The 25002-nt window shown below is 66.7% G+C and overlaps 2 protein-coding genes across 20 annotated transcripts in view; one reads left to right on the top strand and one right to left on the bottom strand.

Moving 5' to 3' along the window:
• Positions 1 to 1539, top strand: part of LOC110262036 — a 4840-nt gene extending 3301 nt beyond the window's left edge. Inside the window, exon 3 of the mRNA XM_021100876.1 lies at positions 458 to 1539. The gene's annotated coding sequence lies outside the window, so the exon portion shown is untranslated. The remainder of the gene's footprint in view (positions 1 to 457) is intronic.
• CTBP1 (C-terminal binding protein 1) lies at positions 1250 to 22596 on the bottom strand. Of its 19 annotated transcripts, none has more exons than XM_021100870.1 (11): positions 21848 to 22017; positions 15736 to 15799; positions 14745 to 14935; positions 12878 to 13032; positions 6597 to 6741; positions 5830 to 6036; positions 4276 to 4490; positions 3494 to 3624; positions 2996 to 3123; positions 2396 to 2513; positions 1250 to 2159 (listed from the first exon to the last, which is right to left on the bottom strand). In XM_021100870.1, the coding sequence occupies exons 3-11, from the start codon at positions 14749 to 14751 to the stop codon at positions 2138 to 2140; spliced, it is 1128 nt and encodes a 375-aa protein (XP_020956529.1). In that variant the 5' UTR covers positions 14752 to 14935; positions 15736 to 15799; positions 21848 to 22017; the 3' UTR covers positions 1250 to 2137. The 19 variants fall into 19 exon arrangements, 12 of the variants coding, with proteins under 12 accessions (XP_020956529.1, XP_020956532.1, XP_020956528.1 ...); XM_021100873.1 differs by lacking the exon at positions 21848 to 22017 and adding an exon at positions 20291 to 20669 and having other exon boundaries at positions 1250 to 2156; positions 15721 to 15799; XM_021100869.1 differs by lacking the exon at positions 21848 to 22017 and adding an exon at positions 18542 to 18633.

A 25002-nucleotide genomic window follows, 5' to 3' on the forward strand; every position in this document is an offset into this window, starting at 1 on the left:
TAGGGGTCCAATCGCCACAGCCACAGCAACGTGGGATCCGAGCCACATTTGCCACCAACACCACAGCTCCTGGCAACGCTGGATCCTTAACCCACAGAGCGAGGCCAGGGACCGAACCTGCACCTCATGGTTCCTCGTCCGGTTCGTTAATGCTGAGCCACGACGGGAACCCCTTGAGTTCAATCTCCTAAAGTTATAGAGCCCTTCAGATCCCTTACTTGGTTTTAGCTCAAGTGTGGTTTCCACCCCTTCTAAACTTTCTCCGGACAGTTGGGCCCCCGCCCCGCGTCATTCCCCTGACCTCGGGAACGGGTCGCCCTCCTTCTCACTTCGGACCCTCACTGCACTTGTCTTATTTATTTTACTACCTACTAAAGCGCTGTTGAACTTGACACTCTCTACGGTGCCTTCTAGGACCCATTCCAGGTTGACGCCTATTATTTATTCACACCCGTAGTTCACAGCCTGATCCTGTCCCTCTTCTTCCGGCTGCTTTTGCAACACGGACGCGTGTGTCTGGATCTCGGCTTCTGTTCTCTCCTGAAGCGGGTACCGAAGCTCTCAGCCTCTCCATTACCAGCTCCCAGCTTGTCATGCCGTCTTTTCCCTGCTGTTGACGACTCCCTGGAGGCCAGCGGGTCTCTGCAGAATTAACTCTCCCTGCACCCCAGGGATGACGGAGGGCAGAGCCGTGCCCTCCCAGCGGAAAGGACCACAGACGCAGGGCCGAGGTGCAGAGCAGAGCCCGGGGACAGGCGGCGTGCCACGAGGGGAGCTCACCCGTCAGGGCGTGGCCGGACCGAGGGTGCCCTCCAGAACCTTCCCACCGGCAGGGGTCTGTAGACGGCCGCTTGGCAGGACCACCAAGGACGCGGCCCTGGTGCAGGATCCGAGGGCAGTGGAGGCGGAGGACCAGCTGCAGCCGTGCTGGTGGCGGAGGGGACACGCGGGGGACGGGGTAGCCCCTGAGGACGGGAGGTGGTGCGAGGAGGACCAGCTGGTGCAGCCGGAGCGTCGGGACAGGCGTCCCGCGAGCTGCAGAGCCAGCGGCCTCTGCCGCCCTGGGGCGGGGGGTGGGGTGTGGGGGGGTCCCAGGTCCCAGGCTGCCCGAGGGCGCACCGCCTGCGTCTTCTGCAGCAGCAGGGTCACAGCCCCCCGGGCTCCCCACTGCAGGCCCAGGGCCACCACAGACGGGACGGAGACCCACCAGGGACCCGGGAAACAAAGCCGTGAACACAGACGCTGGGCGTGCCGGCTCTTTCTGGGATTTTTATTTCTTTAAAATAATTCATACAAATGGTTACAGTCACAAACATGATTTTAACCAAAATATTGCTAGCCTACCACATCAGCAGGACGGCTCCGCTCGGCGGGCGCGGGGCCCTGGCCCCCGGGGCAGAGGCGCACGCTCTGCCCGCCTGGCGGCGCCGCCTTCGTTTGGAACAAGGGGGTTCATGCCAAAATTAGGAAAGACAGCCTGGGTGTTGCTTTTCTAAATTATCCTAAAAATAAGACAAGCAGGTAGAAAAAACAATGCACTGTGTGGCGTAAAAAGAAAACCGGAGGGATTCATTGTCCTGAGAAGTTTGCCAACTGCCTGGTCCGGGGCGCGCGGCACTCACGGGGCGGCCTGGGCGGACGCCGGCGCTCCCGCGGGCGTCTCTGCCGACAGCTAAGCAAACAAATCCTTGTAATGTTCTAGAGACTGTGCACAGACGGGAACATTCATGACGGAATTAACTACGAACTGCTTTTGCTTAACAAGGACGCGAAGGACACAGGGCAGCGGCTGGCCCTCGGGACGGGACAACTACAGTGACGCGAGGAGGCCGGCGCCACCTCTCACCACCTGGAGCCCGGGCCATCTCTGGAGGCCGCGGCCGCCCGTCGGCGCTGCCCCTGCACACGCCTGTCCGAGGGCGCGGCCCCTTCGGCGCTTGCGGCGGCGGCGAGGCTTCGGAGCTCTGCCCGGGTTACAACTGGTCGCTTGCGTGGTCTCTATCCGCCTCGGGCTTGACGGTTTGGCCTGGAGAAGGCGCGTGGGGCGGGTGGGATACAGGGGGCAGGCCGTGGGACAGGGACATGGCGCTGGGGACAATGCCTTCGACTGCGGCTGGGATGCCACTGGGGGCCACGCCTACCACGCCCGGGGGTACCTGCTGGGAGAGGAAGGGCCGCAGGTGAGGCCGGGGGCAGGGACCCTGGGCTGTGGGCCCAGCGGAGACGGCGGCAGAGGCAGGTGGCGGCCTTGAAGGCACCCCCGCCCTGCCCCCTCCACGCCCCCCGGGGAACGCCCCCCAGGGAGCTGGTCTTGTGGCCACCAGGCCCCGAAGGCTGCCCCCACGCGTGTCACCCCAACCGTCCAAGTCCAGGCCCCCGCCCACCGGGGGCTCACCTGTAGGCGGCCCCGTTGAGCTCGGGGTGCACCACGGCTGGGTCCACGCTGGCCCAGTGGGTGGCTGCTGCCAGGTGGTCCTTGTTCACACAGTTCTTCAGGCTGTCAGGGATCCGGCCTGGAGACGGCACAGACAGGGACAGTGCCCACGTCAGCTGCCCCCAGGGGGACCCCAGGAGCGTGGGGGCTCGTCGGTGGCATGGGCCACCCCCCTAGGAGCCACAGGGGCCCCGAGGAGCACTCCCGAGGCACTTTGGGATCCTGCCTGTCTGGGCAGCGTCACCCTTGTGGCCCGGGGCCCCTCAGCTCATCAGGGTCTCCGAGCCCATCTGACGGGCCCGGGCATCTCCCGGAGAAGCTGGCAGGGCCCAGCCCAAGAGGTTCACAAGCACAAACCGCTTTTTAAAAGGCGGAGAAAAGATACACGTGCAGAAAGCCCTGTGGGACAGTGAGTGTCACGAGCGTGACACCAGCACCTGGGGCTGTGCGTGTGCAGGGGTCCCCCATGGGGGCTGGTCTCTGCGCAGTGTCCCCGCCAGCGGAAGATGGAGGCGGCCCCCACGAGGGCCTCGGGCCCACCCGCCGCCGGCCGCCGCCCACCTGTGATGGCTCTCCGGATCTCGCGGGCCGCCTCCTCCCGCATCTCGATGGAGGCCTGCTCGCTGTACCAGGCTGCGTGCGGGGTGCAGATCAGGTTGGGAGCGTCCTTCAGGGGGCCCTGGCTAAAGCTACACAGCACGGGGCAGTCAGAGCGCCCAGGCGGGCAGAGGGTGCCCACCCCGCCCAGAGCTGGAGCTACCCTCCGTCTCCCCGGCCCCCATCAGGCGCAGGGACGCGAGCATCCTGGCCCCGCAGCCCCCGAGACTCGGCCGGGCCCTGGGAGGAAGGTCTGCCTGCCACGGGACCTCAGGCTGGGGGCGAGGCCTGAGTCCTCCCGGGCCCTCGGACCCTCGGCGGCCTGAGGCCAGGACTGGAGACCGTGCATGGGCAGTGGGGCCACCCCCCGCCCCCCCCGGCGCCGAGCAGCTCTGTGGCCAGCGTGGGGTGCGAGCCGGGGCAGGGGGGATCTCGGCGACGCCAGGGCGTCACGGGAAGCACCTGAAGGGCTCCGACTCGTGCACGTCCAGGGCCGCGCCGCGGATCCGCCCCTCCTTCAGCGCCTGGGCCAGCGCCTTCTCGTCCACCAGGCCGCCCCGGGCCGTGTTCACCAGGAAGGCCCCTTGTCTCATCTGGAAGACAGAGACCGTGTGACCTGAGGACCCTCCCCAGACCCAACTTCACCCCCAGACCAGCTGCTGCAGGGCTCGGCTGCTGCCCCTCGGTTCAGGTGGCTCTTCTCGTCCCTGTGGGCTCCCGCCCGTCCTGGCCTCACGCCACGGTCCCCGCTGCTGTCCCCCCAAGGCCCCAGCGGCTGCCTGGCCCTAGTCACTAGCCCCACTGTCCACGGGCAGACAGCACACACACCCGTCCCCACACACACACGTGCCCACAAGTGTCCGTAAGCACACCTGCACCAGGCAAGACCCCAGCACACGCCAACATCTGCACAACCTACACGCACAGAACGGCCGGCGCGTGAACAGTGTACACGCGCGGCCACACGCGCGCTCACACGTAAACACAGGACATGTGCACACACACGTGGGTGGGAGTCGTCACCCAAACTTCTCCACCGCACGCGGGTGCGCTGTGCCTGCAAACACGCGCTGTGCATACAGCCACCTGGAAGGCCCGGGGCCATCGGGTCAGGGAAGGAGGCCCCAGGATTCGGGGGGCCCGGTGGGGGCGGTGGCACCAGCAGACCGGCCACCAGAAGCCCGTCTGCCCCTGACCTCGTGCGCCCAGGCTGCACCCTCGCCCCGTGGCCGCCGCCCCGAGACCTGCTTGACGGTGAAGTCGTTGATGAGGTGGTGGTTGTGCTCGTTGAGGCCGCAGTGCAGGGTCACGCAGTCGCTGTGGAAGAGCAGGTCCTGCAGGGTGCTGACCCGCTGCAGCCCCAGCGCCCGCTCCGTGCCGTCCGCCAGGTAGGGGTCGTAGAAGAGCACGTTGAAGCCGAAGGCCTTGGCCCGCAGCGCCACCGCCTGCCCCACGCGACCTGGGGGGACAGGGTGTCACCGCAGCCCCGCCTCGGCTGTCCCGGCTCCCCAGGGCAGGGGCTCCACTCCCAGATGCAGAGGGCCACCGAGGCGGGCCAGGGGCTGCAGGCTCAGGACCGGCCCCGCGCCCTGGAGCCCGGGCCCCTGACCTCAGCTGCTGAGAAGGACACAGGGGCTCAGGGTCCCTCCTCCAGAAGGGACTCTGCCCTGGTGACCACGGGCTGCCACAGTGGAGGCAAAGCAGGGGACCTGGGCAGGCCAGGAGCCGGGAGGGGTGCCACGCCAGGGCTCTGCTCCTGGAGGACGCGCTGCCTCTCGGGCCACAGCAGCCCTCAGGGGACCGCTCTGCTCTGGGCAGCAGGGCACCTGGAAGCAGGCACTGGGCGTCCTGGGAGGGGTGGGGCGCGGGCCGGAGCAGAGGCTGGGGCTGCGGTGCCCAGCGCTAGTTTAGCACGGCCTCCGGGACCTCCCACTCGGCTGGCTGGTCACCTTTACTTTTCATTTTTTCTCTCTTTATGGCCACGCCCACAGGAGTGACCCAAGATGCTGCCGTGACAACGCTGGATTCTGAACCTGCTGCCCACGAGGGAACTCCTGCGGCTGGTCACCTTTGGACCGGGCACCGAGACCCCTGAGCAACACCGCCTGGGGGTGATGTGGCCCAAAGCCATTTGTCCAGGCAAACCGTCCCCCAACATGCCACGTGGGCCGGGCTGTCCCTGCTCTCACACCTCACAGGGCTTGGAGGTGGCAGGGCTGTGGGGCTCGTACCAGCCCCAGCGTCCGCGTGCGCACGCCTGGTGCATCAGGGAGCAGCGCTGGGGAGCGACACCGCGGCCCACAGGCAGCCAGGGCCCTGACCCCTGCACCAGCGCAGGCGCCTCTGCCCCCCACGCTCCCCTTGGCCACGGAAGGCGGTGCCGCGGTGGAGGGCCGGAGCCTGTGGGAAACCAGGAGGATGGGTGCCCGGGATCTGCGGGGAGGTGGCACAGAAGAGGGTGGACGGTGCCACGTGACCTCAAGCGCAGGCGCTCCTGCCCCTCAGGCCGCAGGCCCCTCCCTCCACACTGGCCCTCACCACCCGGCACCTCTGCCCCCAGCACGTCCCCACCCCCCGGTGTGCTGCCTGGCAGGAGGCCTGGGCTGGCCCAGGGCCGGGCCGGTGCCCCTTCAACATCTGTGTGCACGTGGCCACGCCTGCGCTTCCAGGTCAGACCTGCCCGCCCGCGCTGCCCCATCTGGGAACCATCTGGGGCGGGGGCACTTGGCCGCACAGCTGAGCCCCGGCCTCTGCCACAGGGGAGCCACACACGGGGCGTGAGGGGCGGGGGGGCGCACCTAATCCGATGATGCCCAAGGTCTCCCCGCGGATCCTGGCGGCCCCGGAAGCCACTTCTCGGATCTGCTCGACGCTCTGGACCCGCGTGCCCTCCCGCAGCGCCTGGTGCAGCCACGTGGTCCTGCGGTACAGGTTGAGGATGTGGCACATGGTCGAGTCAGCGGTCTCCTCCACGGACGCGGCTGGCACATTGCACACCGCGATGCCTGGGGACACGAGACACACGGGGGCGTCACTGGAGGCCACGTCCCCGGCAAGCCCCTGTCCGCACCGCCTGGGGTCCCGCGGGCGGACAGGCTGGGGAACAGGAGGCGGGACCGCACACGTCGCCATGGCAGCGGGGCCACCCTGAGGGAGGCTCTAGGCCCCCGGCAGCGCCCGGCATGTCCTCGCCCGCCAAGGCCGTGACTGGACCAGAACGTCATGGAGACGGAGCCGGAGACGGGACCGAGCGCGCCCCAGGCACGAAGACACTCGCGTGTGTCCCGGGTTACAACGTACCTCCTTTGCCCGACCCGACCCCCGTCTCCTCCGCCCCAGGGAGGTGGGCTGTGCAGACGGGGTGCACCACCCACACAGCTCGGCCTGAGGGATACCAGTGCCACCCGACGGGGCTGGCGTGGGGCCTGCGGCCCGCCTCCAACCAGGCAGGCTGCAGCCGGATCCGCCTCCTCCCGGTAAAACGGACGGACAAGACAGAAGGTGACGTGGTCTCGGTGAGGACAGAGCCTAAGGCTGCAGAGACCAGGGTCCGGGGCCGTCCTACCCAAGTCCCCGGCTGACTTGATGTCGATGTTGTCGAAGCCGCTGCCGATTCGGACGATGATGCGAAGGGCCTTGAACTTCTCCAGGTCCTCCCGGGTCAGGGTGATGGTGTGATACATGAGCGCGCCCACGGCCTCGTTCAGCACCTGCACAGGGACAGTGCGCTGAGCCGAGGCCGCCAGGGAGTCCGGCCGGGCCTGCGGGCGCTGCAGGCCCCCCGGGAGAGGCCGCCCAGAGCCCCCTCGAGAGGCCCGTGGGGCCCGCAGGGACGGCCCTGACTCGGCACAGGCTTCTCAAGGACACAGAGGGTCCATCGGCACAGGCAGCGCTCGGCACGCTGCCCTCTCCTCGGCCACCGGACTCCAGGCCAGAGCGGGTGGGAGCGGGGAGCACGGGGGCCCCAGGCAGCAAGACCACAGACCTGAAAGGCGGGCAGCACCTCGAGAGCTGCTTCCGGAAGGAGGCAGCCACGAGGCCGCAAGGCCACTTTGAGCTGCCCAGTCCCCATGCAGCGAACACCCCAGTGGGCGTGGCGCCCCTTTCCTTGTGTGGGGTGGGCAGTGTGGCCTTGTGGTGACCGTGCAGGAAGCCTGGCCTCCAGACGGCGCGGGGCGGCCCAGGGCGGTAGGTCACTCCTCTGGGAGGAGTGAGGAGCTGCCACGGCCCCTGCGCACCACCCACCGCGCCACGGACCTGGGGGGTCGCCTCCCTGAGAGGAGGGTTCCCGAGTGGGGCTGGGCTCTGTGCACCCAGGCCCAAGAGGCAGACCTTGCCAGCTGTGACCCCAGTGAGGCCCGGCTGCCTCTGTGTCCCTCGAGCACGGCCGGGGCTCCAGGCCTGAGGGAATCCACGGCCAGTGCAGGGCTCCGGGGCACCTGCCCAGGCAGGGTGCTGTGGTCTTGGGGGGCCACTCCAGGTGAAGCCCACTGGGCCCCCAAGAGTCTGGCTGGCACAGGGAAGAGGTCCCCCCTCAGTGCAGCCCAGAGCCAGTGCCAGCCTGCCTGTGTGTGGCACCCCTAGTTCCCAGGGGCATGCCCAGCTCCACATGGAACGGATGAGGGTGGTGCAGGTGCAGGAAGGTGGAGGCCATACTCCAGGGCAGCGAACAAAGCCCACGGGGTCCGCCAGGCCTCCCCGGGCCAACGGCCAAGGGTGCAGGGTAACCTGACCTCTGGGCCCAAGGGCAAGGGCTGCGGAGCCCGGGCCACCCAGCCAGACACTCCTGTGACCCAGGACAGGTCCCAGTTTACTCCCCCCGACAGGACAGTGTAATCAGGGACGTCTCTTGATACGTGAGACCCAGGAACCCGTGGCTGACATACCTGCTGCCCTCCCCTCCGGCCCGAGCTTCCTCTGCTGACCCTGGGCTCCCTGCAAGAGTGGCTGCTGGACACAAGGGCCCATGTGTGAGCCAAGGAAGCCGCGCGGACTGTGGCTGATGTGGGGGGGGGGGTGTCACGTAGGACACTGAACCGGAGACGCAGCCTGCGGTGAGAGGGCCTGCCCCGGTTCCCCCGTCCACAGCAGCTCCGCCTCGTTCTGCCTGGACATATGGGCCCAGGATGCCCCTGCTGGTGGATGTGGCCGCAGTGGCCACACAGAAAGGACCAAGGCAGGGACAGTGGCAGTGGCTCTGGTTCCTGCTCTGAAGGCCTGATCTCGGCCCCCGGGGTGGGGGCGCCTATGAGCGCCTGGATCCCCGCCCCCGTCCTGAGGGCTCTCTGGACTGGACGGGCCGGGGCGGACCTGGAGGACCAGTGTGGGCGCCCAGCAGAGGCAGAGGGACTCACAGGAGCAGGTGGGGCGCGAGGGCAGGAGGCAGAGAAGGCGCTGGAGGTCGGCTGTGGGCGCGACGAGGGCCGCGGTGGGGAGGAGAGGGGAGGGGAGGGCTGCTAGGCAGGTGGGCAGGGAGCTGGGGGAGAGCTGGGTGTAGACAGATCTGCTGGTGTCCATGTCTGAGCCAGTGTGGGGAGGGGCGGCCCTGACTCTGGGGCAGATGGATTGGGGGGGGGGGGCTGGACGTGGACCCGGGCCTCGGGAAGGGCAGCTGGAGGTGTGCAGGCCCCTGGCTGCAACGGGGCAGCTTCTCCTGGGCCTTCCACCCCGGCGCCGTCTTCAGCGTTCAGACTGTGTCCCGGTGCCGAGGGTCCACGGGCCGTCTCCGGAGCGGGGGGCTCCTGCTGCTCCGCGCGGCTGCCCGCAGAGCGCTTATGTCCACTTCCTCTGGGTGGGAGGTGAGCCCTCAGGCTCTGGTCCTGCTGCCGCTCGCCCAGCGCGGTCCGCCCAGTGGCACTGACCCCCCGGCACCAGGCGACCCTGACCTCACACGCCTGTGCCACCTCGGCTTCTGCTCGCGCTTCTCGGCGTGACCTGCCAGCGAGCTTTCCTGGGTCAGTGACCGCTCATGCCTGGTCCCCGTTCTACTGAGCGTCTCTCCTCCCAGGAACGCGAGCCTCCCAGAGACCAGCGGCCACCCTGGAACAGCCACAGGCCGCCGCTGCTGCGGGCCGGCCTCCAGGGCCCCGGGCCGTGCTGGTTCCTCCCGTTCCCTCCCTGGTTGCAAAGTGGCTGCGATGTCCCCAGGCATGGCATCAGCCTCCCAGAGGCCACTCCCGTCACCCCCCACCAGCTGCATGGCCAGCTAGTGACTGACTGGGTGGGTAACCAGGCCTGCCCGACTGGGCGCTCAGAGCGGTGGCCTGAGGGGTACGCCCCTAGCAGCACTGGGCGGGCAGGCCAGGGAGTTGCTGCTGGGGGGCCCTCCTGGCCCGAGGCTCCCCTCCCCGTCACCTGCGTCACACAGGTCCCATGGGTGCTCACAGGTTCTCGGCTTCCTATCTTTCCAGGTGGGGGTGTTCCCAGAAAACCACCAGAGGCCCTGCTGCCGGGACAGCCCACCACGGCCCCGCTGCGCCCTGCTGTCTGTGAGGCCTGGGGGCGGGGACCGTGTCACCTGTGCCTGCCGGTGGCGTGGCGCTGCTGTGCCTCGCCCACTCCGGCCGGGACACGGTGGAGGAGTCAAGTTTGCCTCCGACCTGCCCGCGCTCAGCAGTTTTCCCTGCATTAATGCTTCTGCTGTGCGGCTGCTTCCGATGCTCTGTAATCCGGCGACCCCCTCGCCACGCGCTCCCTGCAGAACTGCTCACGGCGGGTTCCCTGTGGAGGCTCCAGGGCTCGCTGAGGGCCCTGTGTGCGACAGCGGGTCCAGCGTCCCCAGGCCGCGCGGCTCCCGGCCCTCGGCCGCTTCCTGTGTCCTCAGGGCCCCTGGAGCGGGCTGGCGGCCACCCCACCCACCGCTCGCGACAGCGCCTGTTCTGCGCTTTCCCGGGATCTGCTTTCATTCCTCATTTTTCCTTTTATTTCTTCCCTGAACTCAGCTCCTCCCTCCTGGACGGGGCGCTTCCCTCCGCCCAGGCCCTGTTTCGCATCCCCTCGCGGCCTCCCCGTCCCACGGCGCCCCTCCCCCAGGACCAGGGCGGAGGGCTGTCTCCCCCGGCAGCGCCCCCCAACTGGGCCGGCTTCTCTCGGAACCAGCGTTTCTGGACCCCAGGTCCCTTTCCACGGCTGCGTCCACCCCCTGGGCAGCGGACTTTCTCTAAGCAGCTTCACCGCTGAGGGCAGAAGGCCCTCCTCCACAGGCCGCGGGTGGCAGGTGGGCAGTCCTGCTCGGAAACCCCTTTCCCCAGAAGCTTCGGAGCGCCTAGCACGGGCTGGTCTGGTTCCCGTTCTCCAGCCCCGGTGTTGGTTAAATCCAGAACCTGGATGCAGGCCATCTCGTGGCCCCCAGCACCTGTTCTGGGTTCTGGGCAGGAGAGCAGGAGCTTCCGCTCAGCTCAGGAAGTTTCTTTCACATCGTGTTGATAAAGTGAGTCTCTCCTCCTCAGTACTTAGAGAACGTCTGACGTCCAACAAGCTGTGAGGAGGCAGAATTCCCTGGTCAGGTGTGACCCGTGCGACAAAGCCCGTAGCCAGGTGGTCCAGGGTCCCCACGTCAGCTCCACAGCCACAGGGTCCTGGGTTCCTGTCTTGCTGTCCTGTCATTTCCAACAGATGGCATCTTCCTCTCATGGTCCAGGTGGCTGCCCAGGCTCCAGCCATCACACCTGGTTTCCGGCCAGAAGAAAGAGGGAAGGCGGCTCTGCGTACGAAGCCCACTTCCCTCTCCCTGGGTGGACCTAAGTCACGTGGCCACAGCCGGAAGCACAGTTAGAAGGAAGTGCTTGTGCAGGGCCGTGGCTGCCCTGGCCCGCTGGGCACACACCCCGGGCAGGGGTCTGCGTCGCTCCACTTTCCTAGGCACTTCTTTCTCTTGACCGCACCCTCCACGCAGCCTACTCAAATTGCCGTTTTCTCTCCCATTCGTAATGCCTGAAAGCTCTTTGTAGCTCTCGCGTGGTTTCTTTCTTGCTGCGTCCTGCTGAGCACGTGATCAGGTGGCACTTCAGGACTAAGGACGCTAGTTTCACAGCTCCCACCCCCTTCTTCTGTCTGAATGGGAAAATTCCGTCCCCAGGACGCTTTTCCTACCTGTTCCTCTCTGGCGGGTGAGGCCTCAGCTGTGGCTTCCGGGGAGATGGGGGGCAAGGGCTGGGGGTGCCACCCACCTGCCCGGCAGGGCGAAGATGCCATCGCCGAGGGCCCCATGCTGCTCCTCCCCCAGGCGTCCCCTTACTGGCTTATCTGGGTTTTACATTAACTTGTCGCAGGAGTTTTAGTCAGTTAACGCTTTCAGAAGAAAATGTGTTGCCGTCTTAGTTGTCAAATTTACTGGCAAAACTTGTTTTCATGTTGCTTGTGATTTTTAAAAATTTCTTTTTCGTTCCCCATACTGATTTTTTAAGTATCTTTCTAGTTTGAACCAGTTTAAGATTCGTGAGAAGTTGCCCACAGAGAGGGTCCCGGCGTCCCCGGCCCAGCTACCGCGAGACGGGCTGTCGCCGCCCCTCCCCGCCCCGTCCTGGAGGCGGGACAGGATGATGCCATATGGGTGCCCCTGAGATGCGCTGCCCTCACCAGCTTCACCCGAGCAGGACTCCTCAGTGTCCCCGGGAGGCTGTCCATGAGGAAGAGCTGGCCGCGTGTGGCCAGGGCTCTGCGTGCCCCTGGCCAGCGTTCCCAGCACGCACGCTGCCGCAGTCCTCTTACCTACCAACCGTCTCTTCCACTGGCTTCGGCCCACGTCAGCCTTCAGCTCACAGGCTTTGCTCCCGGCCCATCCCATGCCCCCGGCCCCCGAGCTTTCCGCCAGGGCCTGGTTCCCCGCCGCGGCCCCAGCCCTCAGCCCTGCCTCTGTCCTGGGTCTCGGCTCTGGACGCCCCTCCCGCCCACAGACTCCCGACGGGCTGGTGCGCGGGCCGGGCAGCTGTCGCTCGCAACGGTGCTGTTTCAGATCTTCTCAAATCCTCCCCGAGTCTGCTGCCCCTTCCTGCTGCCCGTTCCTCCTGAGGGTCTCACGTGCTTTCTCAGGCCACGGCTGTGCCAGCAGCCACCCCACCGGCTCCCGTGGGTCCCCAGCAGCGCTGTCTCTGCGGGCTTTCGCTCAGTCCTCAGCCCCGCCGCCTGGCTGTCTTCGGCGAGTGATGGACGCTGCACTAGGAGACTGTTTCCACAAACAACCAGAGGCCCAGCCTGGGGCCTCTTCCTGTGGACAAGGCCTCCTGGTTTCTGCCAGCCGCCCGGAAGCAGGGCGACAGGTGGCCTGCAGCCCAAGAGCAAGGCTTCCCGCAGACGTCACTGGCTGGATGGGACACACGTGAGGGAGCGTCTGGCCCCAGGCTCTCCTTTCTCCAGGGGCCCCGCCCAGGGCGGGTCCAGCGGGGCTCCAACCTCGGCCCTGAAGCCACCTCTTCCAGCCCGGCAGACCCCCCCCGGTCCCGACGGGCAAGGCCGGTCCCCTCTGTGTCCTCAGAGACTCGGGGCAGAGGCGGTCCCGAAGGGCTCGGTCGGCGTGACCTCGAAGAGAAACCAGCTCCACGCACTTCCCGTCGGGGGGCTCCTGAGGTCTGAGGACACGCGTCCTAAGAGCTGCGTGGCGCAGGAGCAGGGCGTCCTGTGCCCACGGTGGGCCGGGGGGGTGCCACTGCACACCGCCAGCACCGTCCCCGCTGCCACGTCCCCCGGGGCCCCTTTCTGGGAGAGAACTGGTTACAGTGGAGGCGGCCCCGCCCCGCCTCCCGCCAGGGCAGGTGCGAGGACGAAGCCGCTCCTGTCCGCTCAGACGGGAGCCCGGGGCCGCCTGCCTCCTGTTGGCGCGGGAGCTGCCCCCCGCCCCCCGCCCCGTACCTTCTCATGGATCTCCTGCGTGGACTGGGCGTCACAGAAGGCCACCGTGGCCACGTCCTTGAGGATGGGCATCTCCACGGTGCAGTCCCGGCCGTCTAGCAGCGCCACCAGGGGCCGGGGGTGCATGGGCCCGTTCATGATCGGAGGTCGGACGCCTGCAACGACAGAGCCAGACGCTCAGCCTCCTGCGGCAGCGCCGAGGGCCTCCAAGTCCACGTGCCCAGCCACCCCGCGTTTCATCCAAGTAAGTTAAAAGCCAAGGGGACAAACGAGCTTGCGTCCACTACAGCTCCCCGCTGCCTGCGTGGAGGGGGCAGTGGTGACCGTGCCTCCACAGGCAGGCCTCAGGGACAGAGCCCCAGGCAGCCCCACGCTCCAGCCAGCGTCCCGGCACCGCAGCAGGCAGACTGGGACGTGAGGGGCTTGGGGGGCGCGGTGCCGCAGAGGGGCAGCCCAGGCGCGGGCAGGGACCCCGGGCCAGCACCGTCTCCCCTTGGAGATTTGAGGGCGAAAGACAGCAGCACAAAGGCAGAAGAGGTTCACACACTGGGGAGCGGCCAGTAGCCCTCGGCGCCCCCGGACGAGATGGGCGAGACGTATTAACACCCACTCCTTCCACGCGAGCCCCGGCCAGGACCCGGGTCGAGACCCGAGACTCCACAGGTGACACACAGGACAGCAGCGGCCACGTCGGCCAGACCACGACCCCGCAGAGCACACCCAGGGGGCTGACCGCGACCCTCACGGCGGCACACGGAGTGCAGGATGAGAAGTGGGAGCGGTCGCCGCGACGCTGCACGGCCCCCGGCCTGCTGCCGCAGCCGCTGCCCCCAAGGGGAGCTGCTCACCCCGCCCGCAGAGGGCGAAGGTGCCAGGGCCCCCCCGCCCCGGGAGGCTCTTGGCGCCTCCCTGCCACGGCAAGCCGTACCCAGGCCCTCTCCACTGTGCGACACGCGCTCACAGCCAGGAGCCATGCGACGGCGCCTCTCTCTCCAGCCTCACTTGGAGAACAACGGCTTTTTACTTATTTTTTTTTTTTATCTTTTTAATTGTTTTTATTTAGCTTTTAAAAAAAATTTATTTTACCTTACTTTTTTCTTTTTGGGGCCACGCCTGCAGCATATGGAAGTTTCCAGGCCAGGGGCTGAACTTTCATTCTCAAGGACGTTGTGGCAGGTTCTTAACCTGCTGAGCCTCTGTGGGAGCTCCACCTTTTATTACTTATTTGGCTATGCCCACAAGAGTACAGAAGTTCCCGGGCCAGGGATCCAACTCTTACCATAGCCGTGACGATAATGGATCCTCAGCCCCCTGAGCCACCAGGGAACTCCCCACCTTTCCCTTAAAATGTTACTTATCTGAGGCGTGGTAAACACCTGCTCCCAGCCTCGCTCAGCTTTCCTCTTAGCACAGGGATCCGCCATCACGAGAACCAAGCCCTGAGCATCCACGACGGGTTCTCAGCCGTGACGTGGTTGCAGAGCCGTGTGCCGAGACCACCGTGGAGGGGGGCCGGGTGCGGGCAGACGGGAACCCCCGAGGGAGGACCCCGTGACCGACGGGACGGCCCCTGACGTGGTGTCAGGCCTCGGGACCCCACGGCTGGGGCCGGGCCAGCTCTTGGGTCTCAGCAACGACAGCCTGACCCACAGTGAGGCCGCAGGACCGTCCAGAAGAAAGCCCGTGCCAGCGGCCTGGCTGAGCTGCGGCCCCCCCGGGGATGCTCCACAGAAACAGACCCCAGCTGCCTGCCCCCGGGCACCTCCAGAAACGCAGCAGCGGGCCCCACGGCGGGGCGACCCTGTCCTGACCCGCGCGGGGCACCGGCCGGCTGCGGGCGGTTTGGCGCTCCAGAGCCCCCACCAACCTGACATCTCTTAATACAGGCTCGGCTTCCTCGACCATGAATTCCGCTTTTCAAAGCGTCTATCTTCAGAATCCCCTGCAGAACCGCGTCCTGTCACTGGATGCTCATCCCGCGTCTTTAATTGTCTCGAACCAAAGCTCCTAGGCTCCCGTCCACAGCGGCCACCGAGCCTGCGCCGGGTCAAAGTCTGACTACAAATTAAACACAAGAGACACGTTAAACTCCACGGAGCGTCGGCTGGCACGCACGAGCTGCAGGAGGTCCTCGGGGGGGAGCCTGCCCTGCACCCTCGATCCCACCACCTGGAACGGGGCCGGCCAGCGTGGGAGCGATGCGGACGCCCGAGGCTCACCCTGAGGGTCACCTCCATGCGCCCAGGCCCCCACCCCGAAGCCCCAGTGCGCACGAGCTGCTGTGCTAGGAGGCGTGGAGAGGTGGGCGCAGGGAGCGGGTCTGTGGCCGGTTCCAGAGGCTTCTATCTCACGCGGCCGGTCGCTTCCTGGGCCCTGAGATGGGGTCTGGGGAGCGGGCTTCCCACGAGGGCTGATGCGGACACTGCCTCCTGCACCCCCCGCAGGCCCGACGTGCGCACAGTCCTCCTACCAGCGTGGCCTGCGGCCTGACAGGGCACATGCGTAGGTCACATGGCCGGCAGGGACACGGGATGAGGGGCTCGGGGCCGGAGTGCACAGGGAGCGCGTCCCGGCCTCCGAAGGCCCCTGCGCCGTCTCAGCCTGAGCCCCCCACGGGCCGAGCCCGACCCCAAGCCCGGGGGCCCCGCGGACCGGCCCCGCACCACCGCAAGCCCAGGGCCTACGCCGCCTCCTGACAGCCTGGCCTGGGTTTCCAGCCCCCGCTCCCCAGGGCTGCGTCGCTGCCTTCGTCCTCGCAGGGCGGCCTCACAACCCCCGTGGCGCAGGCCCCCTGAACCCACACAACCCTCGCTGGGGGCTCCTCGTCCCAAGGGTGGCCGCACCCTCAGGAAACGCACAACGCGGGAAGTCACGACGGGCCCACACCGCAGACAGCAGGTGCTCCTGGGGGTCAAGCAGTCCCTGAAGAAAGAACGTCCTGAGTCACAGAACAGCGGGTGCCATCCTGCACCCCACAGACCCTCCAGGGAGCCTTGGGGGCTGTCCTGGCAGCCCACCTCACCTCTGCCCTGCTCTTCACCAGAGGGTGTGGGCACAGCGGTGCGTGGGGGGGGGGGTCCCCGGGCCAGAGAGCATGCCAGCTGCCAGCACACTGGCCTTGCCCAGGGCCTCGGCTGGCTGGACACGGCTCCCCTGGGGCCAGCCTCTCCTGCTTCCCAGGCCTCGGTCCCGGATCGCAGTGCAGCCAGGTGGGTGGTGGCGCTGCAAGTGGGCTCCAACCCATGGCTGACTGGGCAGAGGCAGGAGAGTGCCACGGACAGGGCCCCCAAAACAGACAACCGCGCCTCGCGAACCCCGCTGTCTCAGCCCTGCTTTCAAAGTCAGCCACAAACTTATTCCAAGTTGGGCAGTGAGTCCAGCTTCCTGCGCGAGGATTCAGTGTGTGCAGATGCTGGACGCTTGGGGGGAGGGGCAGTGTGTGCAGCTGCTGGACACTCGGGGGGGGTTGGTGTGTGCAGGTGCCGGACACTCGGGGGGGGGTGTCGGTGTGTGCAGGTGCCGGACACTCGGGGGGGTGGGCAGTGTGAGCAGGTGCCAGATACTTGTGGGGAGGGGCAGTGTGTGTAGGTGCTGGACACTTGGGGGGGGGCAGTGTGTGCAGGTGCCAGACACTTGGGGCGGTGGGCAGTGTGTGCAGGTGCCGGACACCCGGGGTGGGGGGGTGTCAGTGTGCGCAGGTGCCGGACACTCGGGGGGGTGGGCAGTGTGTGCAGGTGCCGGACACTCGGGGGGGTGGGCAGTGTGTGCAGGTGCCGGACACCTGGGGTGGGGAGGGGTCGGTGTATGCAGGTGCCAGACACTCGGGGGGGGGGGTCGGTGTGTGCAGGTGCCGGACACTCAGGGGGGTCAGTGTGTGCAGGTGCTGGACACTTGGGGGGAGCAGTGTGCGCAGGTGCCGGACACTCGGGGGGGGGGGGTGGGCAGTGTGTGCAGGTGCCGGATACGGGGGAGGGGAGGTGTCAGTGTTTGCAGGTGCCGGACACCCGGGGTGGGGAGGGGTCAGTGTGTGCAGGTGCCCGACACTCAGGGGGTGTCATAACCAGGCGTCTGGCGACGAGGCTTTCTTCAGTTTTCTCCCTAAATCCTGGAGCAACCAGGGTGGGGTGCGGCCGAGAACAAGGGGGGTGTTTCCAGCCAGGCCTTCCACGGTCACCTGTGCTCCCGCCCATCAGAGGAGCACCTGCACACCCGCAACACACCTGACGTCCACAACACGTCCCTGCACCCCCAGGGCCCAGGCTCCGTGTCCCAGCGGCGCCATAAGGTGGGCGCTCAAGGCACATCCAGCAGGCAGCCACCCCAGGGCCCTGCCCAGAACTCCAGGACGGGTGCTGGTGCCCTTAAGCACAGCAAAGAGCAGCGGGGGTGGGGGGGGGACAGAGGAGACGAGCGGGGACAGAAGGGGACAGGAGGGAACGAGGGGCAGAGGAGACAGGAAGGGACAAGACAGGGTGGGGAAGGAGAGATAGAGGGACAGAGGGGGATGGGAGGGACGGAAGGGGACAAAGGAGACAAGGGACAGGGGAGACAGGAGGTGCTAAGAGGACAGAGGAACAGGAGGGGACCAAAGGGGAGGACTTCAGCTGTGACAGGACATCACACCAAGGGAAGATCACACAAGGCGAGCTGGGTCTGGGCGCGGACACTCTCGCGCCATCTGCGTGATCTTCCGAGAGTCCGGACCCGGCCTGAAATAATCCCTTACTTCACAGAAGGGGGGTGGGGAGGGGCCGCAGCCCCAGAGGACAGCCTCCCCTGGGTGCCCAGAGCCGGAGCGCGCCCACTCCCCTCTGCGCCCCGCGGTCCCCCTGCCTGGCGGCCCCGCCCAAGGCACCCCAGCATGTGGCTGCTCTTGGAGGGCCCAGGGGCTGCAGCTGGCACACTCTGGGGTCCCCTGAGTCGCTGAGGCCTTAGACCAGTCTCGGGAGGTTCCTGGCACCCAGGTCTGCAGGAGGCCCAGGGGTCCCGAGACCCCGGCCCTGGGCCACGCCACGCCCTGAGCGTCCCCGACTGGCTCACGCCTCCACTGCAGCGCTACCCATGAGTATCTCAAACTCAAGGCACCGGTCCGTGCACAACCCGCTTCCCTCCAGCCCCAGTTACTGCCCCCAACCCACACCCCGACGGGACAGCCACCGACAGGGTCTCTCACCCTCCGTCCGGTTCAACAGCCCGTCTCCCTGGACCCATGTGCCCCTCACTCCACCGGCCTCGGCCCGCACCCTGCAGCCCTGGTCCCTGTAGCGGGAGCCCAGCGCACACACAGCCCTCGGCACCCTCTGCCCCTGCGGCCTGTCCCTCCTTCTACGTGGGGCAGGCCCCTTGGCAGGGATGGGTCCTTCACCTGACTGCCAGTCAAGACCTCCCGAAAGCCACCCCCAAGGCAGGGCTCTGACAACCAGGGGGCGCCCACCCACCTGCCCCGTGTCATTGGGGACCCGCACCCCAGCTGGCTCTGAACCTGTCACCTGCCTAAAGAACCACACCTCCCCAGCTCGACCCCCAGCACAGGGCAGGCTCTGGCTGGGCGGGTGCTGAGCCCCTGCGGCAAAAGCCAGGGAGCTCTGGCGGGCGCTGCGGGGGCCCCTGGGCAGAGCACAGCGGAGAACCTGCGGCAGGACCGCCCCCCACTTGGCCTCGCACCTGCCAGGGTCCTGCACGCGTCGGAAACCAAGGGTGCCCGGACCCATGGGGGATAAAACCTGTGAAAAAAGGTGTGGACGTGTCACCAAGGCTCTTCCCCAGGCCTGTTCACCCCTGGCCCCGTTCTCACCCGTGCACACGTGTGCGGCGGGGTCCTGCTGGGATGCCCAGCAGCCCAAAAATGAGAACTTCGTCCTTGTGGAGAGGACGCACGCTTGTCACGGCTTGACCTGGGACTTAGGGACCGTCACCTTCCTGCCTTCCACGAGGCACGTTTCACAGCAGCTGCAGCGAGACTCACGGGGGCCACCCCCTCCAGGGCCCAGGGGCGCTGCTCAACTCAGAAGTCGCAGGCTCAGAAAGACCTGGGTAGCCACGGCCAGCCCGCCGGAGCCCGAGGAGGGCCCACAGGGCCCCCTTCAGGGTGGCAGCGCCGGGCCCCACCTCACCCCCCAGCTGGCCCCGGTAGGATTTCTTCTGAGCCACCCCAGGCTCTGGGACTGTCGGGGGGCAGGAGAGACCACCTGCCAGGGCAGCACGGGCAGAAACCACGCAGCGGACAAGAGGGCCATGCCAGTGAGTGGTCTGCGGCTGAGCCTCGGGAGGACACGGTCTGCGGCGTGGGGCCCCCCCGGGGGCAGAGGGAAGCGCAGTGCGGATCGCCCCCCACCCGACGGACGTGCCCCCCGGGCTCTGAGCCCTGCGCCCACGCCACCAGCGGGGGAAACTAGGAGTCTTCTAGAAGGAGCGTTCCCACAGGACAAAAAGCCTCAGACACAGCTGCCTCTGCCCGGAGCCAGGGACCAGCACTAGGCTCTCCCGGGAAGGGGCTCTGGGGGCAAATCTCTCAGTCCCACGGCAGGCAAGGCCCCAGGGCGCTGACACAGGACGGCCAGGGGAGGGGGCAAACCATCAGAGAGAAAAGCCCCATCGTGGCCCCAGTGCCTTCGCGCGGCCAGCTGCCCAAAGAAGCCCCCGCCAAGCGACAGCTGCTGCTGGCCGACCCCAAGGGCCCTGCTGGGGCGGAGAGGAGCTCAGCTCGGCCGGGCCCTCCATGCAGCCGCTCATCAGAAAATCACCCTCCCCGCTGCAGGCACAGGGGTGGCTCCAGCCTCTCGGACCAGGGGCTGAGTAGGGGCTGCCCACAGAACCAGGCACCCCCTCCTGAGTGTCCTGAGGCTGAAGAGGCGGGAAGGGGAACCCCGCACGCAGCTGGGAGGGAGGAAGGTCCAGCTGCCCAGACACCGCGGCCCAGCCGCCCCTGCTCCCTGGAGCAGGAGAATGAAGGGTGCACGTGCCTGCCGGGGGACAGACACAGCCCAGCCTTCCCAAGCAGCGACGCCCCAACCAAAACACGTGCACGCCCAGAGACCACGGTAAAACCCAGCCTGTGGACAGACAGACCGCCTGCAGGAAGGGCAGCCCCAGACCGAGGCGGCCCCAGCCAGAGACGCCACCGCGACGAGGGCCGGCAGGACCCACACAGCTGACATTCTGGGACAGGAAGGACAATGACGCCGAGCCCACGCAGCTACAGCAGAGGCGCTGCCCCCGGCCCTGCCCTGTCCTCTGCTCCATGGGCCTGGTCCCAGCCCTGTCCTTGGCCCCTGGCCCTTCCCCCAGCCGTGTCCCTCCCTGCCCCCAAGTCCCCAGTCCCGGCCCTGCCCCTGGCACGGGCCCTGCCCCTGGCACGGGCCCACTCATGTGACCCCACGTCTCACACTGCCGGCCCACTTTAGAGATACGTACAGACGGTCCCATAAAGGGCCCAAGATTATGCCCCAGTCACCAGGGCTCAGCCAGGGCCCCCGGAGGCAGGTCTGTGCTCCTGCCTGCTGTGGTCACTCCTCCAGAGGCTCACAAGAGTGGACAGGCTGCACTGACCCACAGGGCACCCCCAAACGTTCACGCTGCTGAGAAGCGGCTTCCTCCTTAGTGTTTGCCTGCATATGTTTTCAGGCAAATGAAACTGCGACCTGTGCAGAGGGAGAAGGAGGGAGCTGGGGGGGGACGCCTCCATGGATGTGACGGTGGTCCAGGCTCTGGGCCCCCATCTGCAACCCGACTCTCCAGCCACCCCGAGAAGAGAGAGAAGCAGGAGCTGGATGAGGGGCTCACCTCGGTCTCCTCAACTCAGAGCACCCGGAAGCGAACCCATCCCATCCCGCTTCTCGAGGGTGATGGCTCCTAACCAATCACAGAGAAGAGCATCACCAGAAAGGGGGCTGCCCCAGCCAAGTTCCGGCTGCCTGCTTAAAGGCCCTCCCTCTGCAAGCCCAGGGGCGCGCCTTCCCTAGCCTGCAGGTTGGCACCAGCTAGAGAAAGCTCCGCCCAAAGCTCAGGGGCCATGCTAGTTCCCCCCCCCAACCTGGTCCGCGATCCCTGATCTATAGGCTCCAGTGGCTGGGCGGCAGGAGAGGACGGAAGAAGCTGCGGGTGGCGCCTCTCCCGCCACCCCAATCACAAGGAGGCCCTAGGCCAGCTACTGGAAGCCAGGAGGAGCAGGGACTGTGCAAGGTGGCAGGACAGGTGGGCACGACGCGGCGGAAGTGGCCGGATAGGGATGTAGACAGCGGCCAGCAAACCAACACCACCCCGGGGGGGCCCCCCACCCGGCCTTCCCCGGCCAGCCCCAGGCTCAGGGCCCCAGTGCTGCCGGGGGCACGGATGGTGCCTGCTCCTGTCACTTCTCAAAACAAGAGCGGCATAAGGTGCCTGGGGACAAACAGAAGCGGGTCACACCACTCTAGGTACTCAGGTGGAAACAGACAGGCTCAGAGAAGGAGGCGGGCGCCCTGCTGCCACCTCCGCCTGGTGAGCGGGAAGGGCGCCGCCTCGGCAGACGCAGCACTTCGGACGTTTCATAAGCCGGTGGGGATCGAAAGGGCGAGCAAAGCGTGAGGGAAGACACCGCGCCGCGGATTCGCGGAGGGCCGCTTCGGCTCCGCAGTCCGGCCACGAGCGACGCCGGGTCCCCGATCGGCGCGCCAGACCGCTCCGCAGGGCCCCACCAGCAAGGGCTGCGCCAGCCTGGCGGGGCCTGCACCCTGGGTGCGGGGGTCCCAGGGCCCCCGCGCCCCTTTGTGTCACCTGCGCAGGCGGGTCGGGCGGCGGCGCACGCGCACTCGCACGCAGCAGCACGCGCACGCGCGCGGCGCTCCCGGGCCCCGCCCCCGGCCGGAGGCGCGCCGGCGCCGGCGCGCACGCGCACTCGCACACAAAGCCGGGCCCGCGCCCGCCCCGCCCGCCCCCGCGGCCCCGCCCCGCCCCGCCCCCGCGGCCGGAAATGCGCGCGCGCGGCCTTACCGAGCGGCAGGCCCTTGTTGAGCAAGTGCGAGCTGCCCATTGAAAGGCGCGGGCGGCCGCGGGCTCCGACGAGTCCGGCGCGCTCCGCCGCGAGCCCGGCGCGTGGGGCGGCCTGGGCGCCGTCCGCTGCTCCACCCGCTCGCCTGCGCCGGGCGCCGCCGTGCCGAGCCGCCGCGCCGCGCCAGCAGCCGCTCCACCGGGCGGGGACAGGGCGCGCGCGCGGGCGGGGCTTCCGGCGCGGCGGCCTCCTGTTTCCAGGCGCGGGCGCCGCGCAGGACCACGCGGACGGCTGCAGGCCGCGCCCGCCCGCCCCGCCCGCCGCGCCCGCCGCGCCCGGCCTGCGGGCTCCCCCGCCCCCGCCGGCCGCGCCGCCCCGCACCCGCACATGCACCTGCCCAGCACATGCAGACTCACTTGCTGAGAAGCCCCAAGGCCCCGCCTGCCCGCACACGCACCTGCCCCGAACCCTCCAGATCCCACCTGCCCCCACGTTCACCAGCCCTGAACCTGCCAGGCCCCACCTGCTTGTAATCCACTGGGCCTTGACTGATGGGCTGAACTTGCTGTCATCCGCACCCTCGGGGCCGCACCGGTCTCGCACCTTCCTGCTGGCGGCTGGGCGAGCGAATGCGCTTCTGGGTACCGGTGGTTTGAATGTCCTTTGGACTCCTGGCGGCTGCAAGGTCGTGGGAGGCAGCGGCACAAACGCGGGAGGGTTTCTCTGGGAAACCCTGGCCTTGTGCTTGGGTTCCAGGGACCGAGGAGGGCGTGTCTGGGCGGAGCAGCCTGGACAGGAGTCCCCAGGACAGCTGCTCGAAGCCAAGGGCAGGGACTTGCCTAGGTCTGGGGTGGGGGTGGGGTCCCTGGGAAGCAGCCAGATGTGGCTGAAGCAGGTGTCAGGGTGAGCACCGCCTCAGCCCCAGAGAGAGCACCTGGGCTTAGTTCCAGAGTCCAGAGGGGACCTGCCACCCAAGGGTCATGGGGGCTTTCAGGGTGGGAGCTAACCAGGTCTCCCGGGTGAGGTTACGGGGGCAGGGCCCAGGAGACTCTGGAGACCTTTCTCCCCAGACCCACACTGTCCTGGGAGTTGCGTTGCTACGAGGTGGCCATGAGGATGGGCGGTATAACTCTCTTCCCAGGTAAAAAGATTTTTTTTTTTTTTTTAGGGCCACACCCAAAGCACATGGCAGTTCCCAGGCTACGAGTCAAATCAGAGCTGCAGCTGCCAGCCTGCACCACAGCCACAGCAACGCAAGATCCTAGCGGCATCTGTGACCTACACCGCAGCTTGATCGGAAGCCAGATCCTTAATCCACGGAGCGAGGCCAGGGATCAAACCTGCATCTTCATGGCTGTTAGTCGGGTTCTTAACCTACTGAGCCACAACGGGAACTCCAAAAATCACTTCCTTAAAAGGCAACAGCCGTGACCAGCACTCAAGTGTTGGTACAGTTGATGAAACATGATGGGCCATCCTGAAACCAACCCTGTTGTCTATACATCTTTAAAGTCCATAAATCAGAGAAGTGTGAGTGGACGCAAGAAAGCGTGACGAGAACTGGGTGTCTGTCTGTAAAACAGATGCTTGTAACCTCTCTGAAGATATGTTATGCCTCTATGAAAACACCTCCTAAACTGGATTAACTAGGACATGTGGGGAAATGAGAAAATAGGATGTGGTTGATCATTCAGCAAATCTCTTCGAGAACTTTCCTAATCGCAGACACCAAACGCGTCTTGGAGGGAAGATCAGAATTCCAGACCTGGCGCCTGTCTTGTGCACACACCCCGCCCGTTGTCTCACTCCGCGTGGTCCAGGGCAGGATCCCGGATGTGGTCTGGCCCGCCTCCGCCAGCTCTTCCTGTCCTGTCTTGGCACCTCCCGGCCTGAGACCCAAGGTGTCCCTTGATACCTGTTCTGGTACCATCCCGGGCCCTTGGCCTTCTTAACCCATAGAAATTGGAAAGTGGCCGACAGGTGAACTCCGGCAAGGCTTTCCTGGCGCCCCGGTTGCAGCACGGGCCGGGGTGGGCAGCAGACCACAGTTCCCTTGCTTGTTCGCCCACGGGGCCAGGGGGCGGGGGGGGGGGCGGGCTGACTCCTTACATGGGGTGTGGGTAGGGGTGGGTGCAGGGTTCAGGCCAGAGGGGCGGTTTAAGTGGCCTGCCCACGTCTTGGGTGGCACTGTGTGCGCAGGAGGCCCGCACGGTGCTCTGCTCTCCATCTCCTCTCGTCAGAAGTGGCGATGGGGCTTTTAGTCTTTTTGTATCTTCCTGCCCCTAATCCGCCCCACCTGCCTGCCCACAGGTATTTTTAGTCCCTTGTGGTTTCTTTGTATTTGTTGCGGGAGGAGATGTTTGCCCAGGTGCAAGCCTTGCAGCTTCTGCAGCAAAGGGTCCCGGGTCCCAGGTCCTGGCCTGCTCACTCCGTCCACCTCGCAGCCCCTGCCCAAGGTCACCCGTGTCCCTCAGTCCCTATGAGTGGCACAGTGAGTGGTAACATAAATCAGATTCCATCATCCCCTACGCTAAACCCTGTAGGGGAGTTCCTGTTGTGGCTCAGTGGTAACGAACCTGACTAGAATCCAAGAGGACGTGGCTTCGATCCCTGGCCCTTCTCAGTAGGTTAAGGAGCCAGCATTGCCGTGAGCTGTGGTGTAGGTTGCAGATGCAGCTCCGATTCGACCCCCAGCCTAGGAACCTCCATATGCCGCGGGTGCGGACCTGAAAACAAAACAAAACAAAAATAAACCCTTGTAGGGCTTGTCATTGCGCTGCAAGGGGTGTGGCAGCTTTTCCCCAGGCCTCCTGCTACCCTGCTACCCTTGCTTCCAGGAGCCCCTCCCTCCCACCCCCACAGGCCTTTGCACTTGCTGTCTGCAGGCCTTCCCCTATCTTCCGCCCCCGTTCTCCTCTGCCCTACCTGGCGTAGGGCTTGCCTTCCTGTCTGGGTTCCACTGTGCCGCCAGCCCCCTGAGGGCAGGCCTGCTCTGCCCCTCAGGCCCTGAGCGGGAGCCTGCTCCCCAGGCACCGGACAGGAGGGCCTGACGCGGCATTCCCACAGGCCTGGCCTCCTTGCTCCTCAGTCCTCAGGACTGGTCAGAGGCACCAAGGCCACGGATGCTCTCCGGGCCCCCTCCCTCCTCACCCTTCTG

This window comes from Sus scrofa, chromosome 8 (genome assembly GCF_000003025.6).
Source record: "Sus scrofa isolate TJ Tabasco breed Duroc chromosome 8, Sscrofa11.1, whole genome shotgun sequence".
NCBI lineage: Eukaryota > Metazoa > Chordata > Mammalia > Artiodactyla > Suidae > Sus > Sus scrofa.

Coding starts and splice junctions, on each gene's coding strand:
- CTBP1 (XM_021100875.1), bottom strand. CDS start 21,887: ATGGGCAGCTCGCACTTGCTCAACAAGGGCCTGCCGCTCG. Junction 6,742..12,877: donor CGCAGGAGATCCATGAGAAG/GTACGGGGCGGG, acceptor GTCCCTGTGCAG/GTGCTGAACGAGGCCGTGGG. Junction 3,625..4,275: donor ACGACTTCACCGTCAAGCAG/GTCTCGGGGCGG, acceptor TCTGTCTTCCAG/ATGAGACAAGGGGCCTTCCT.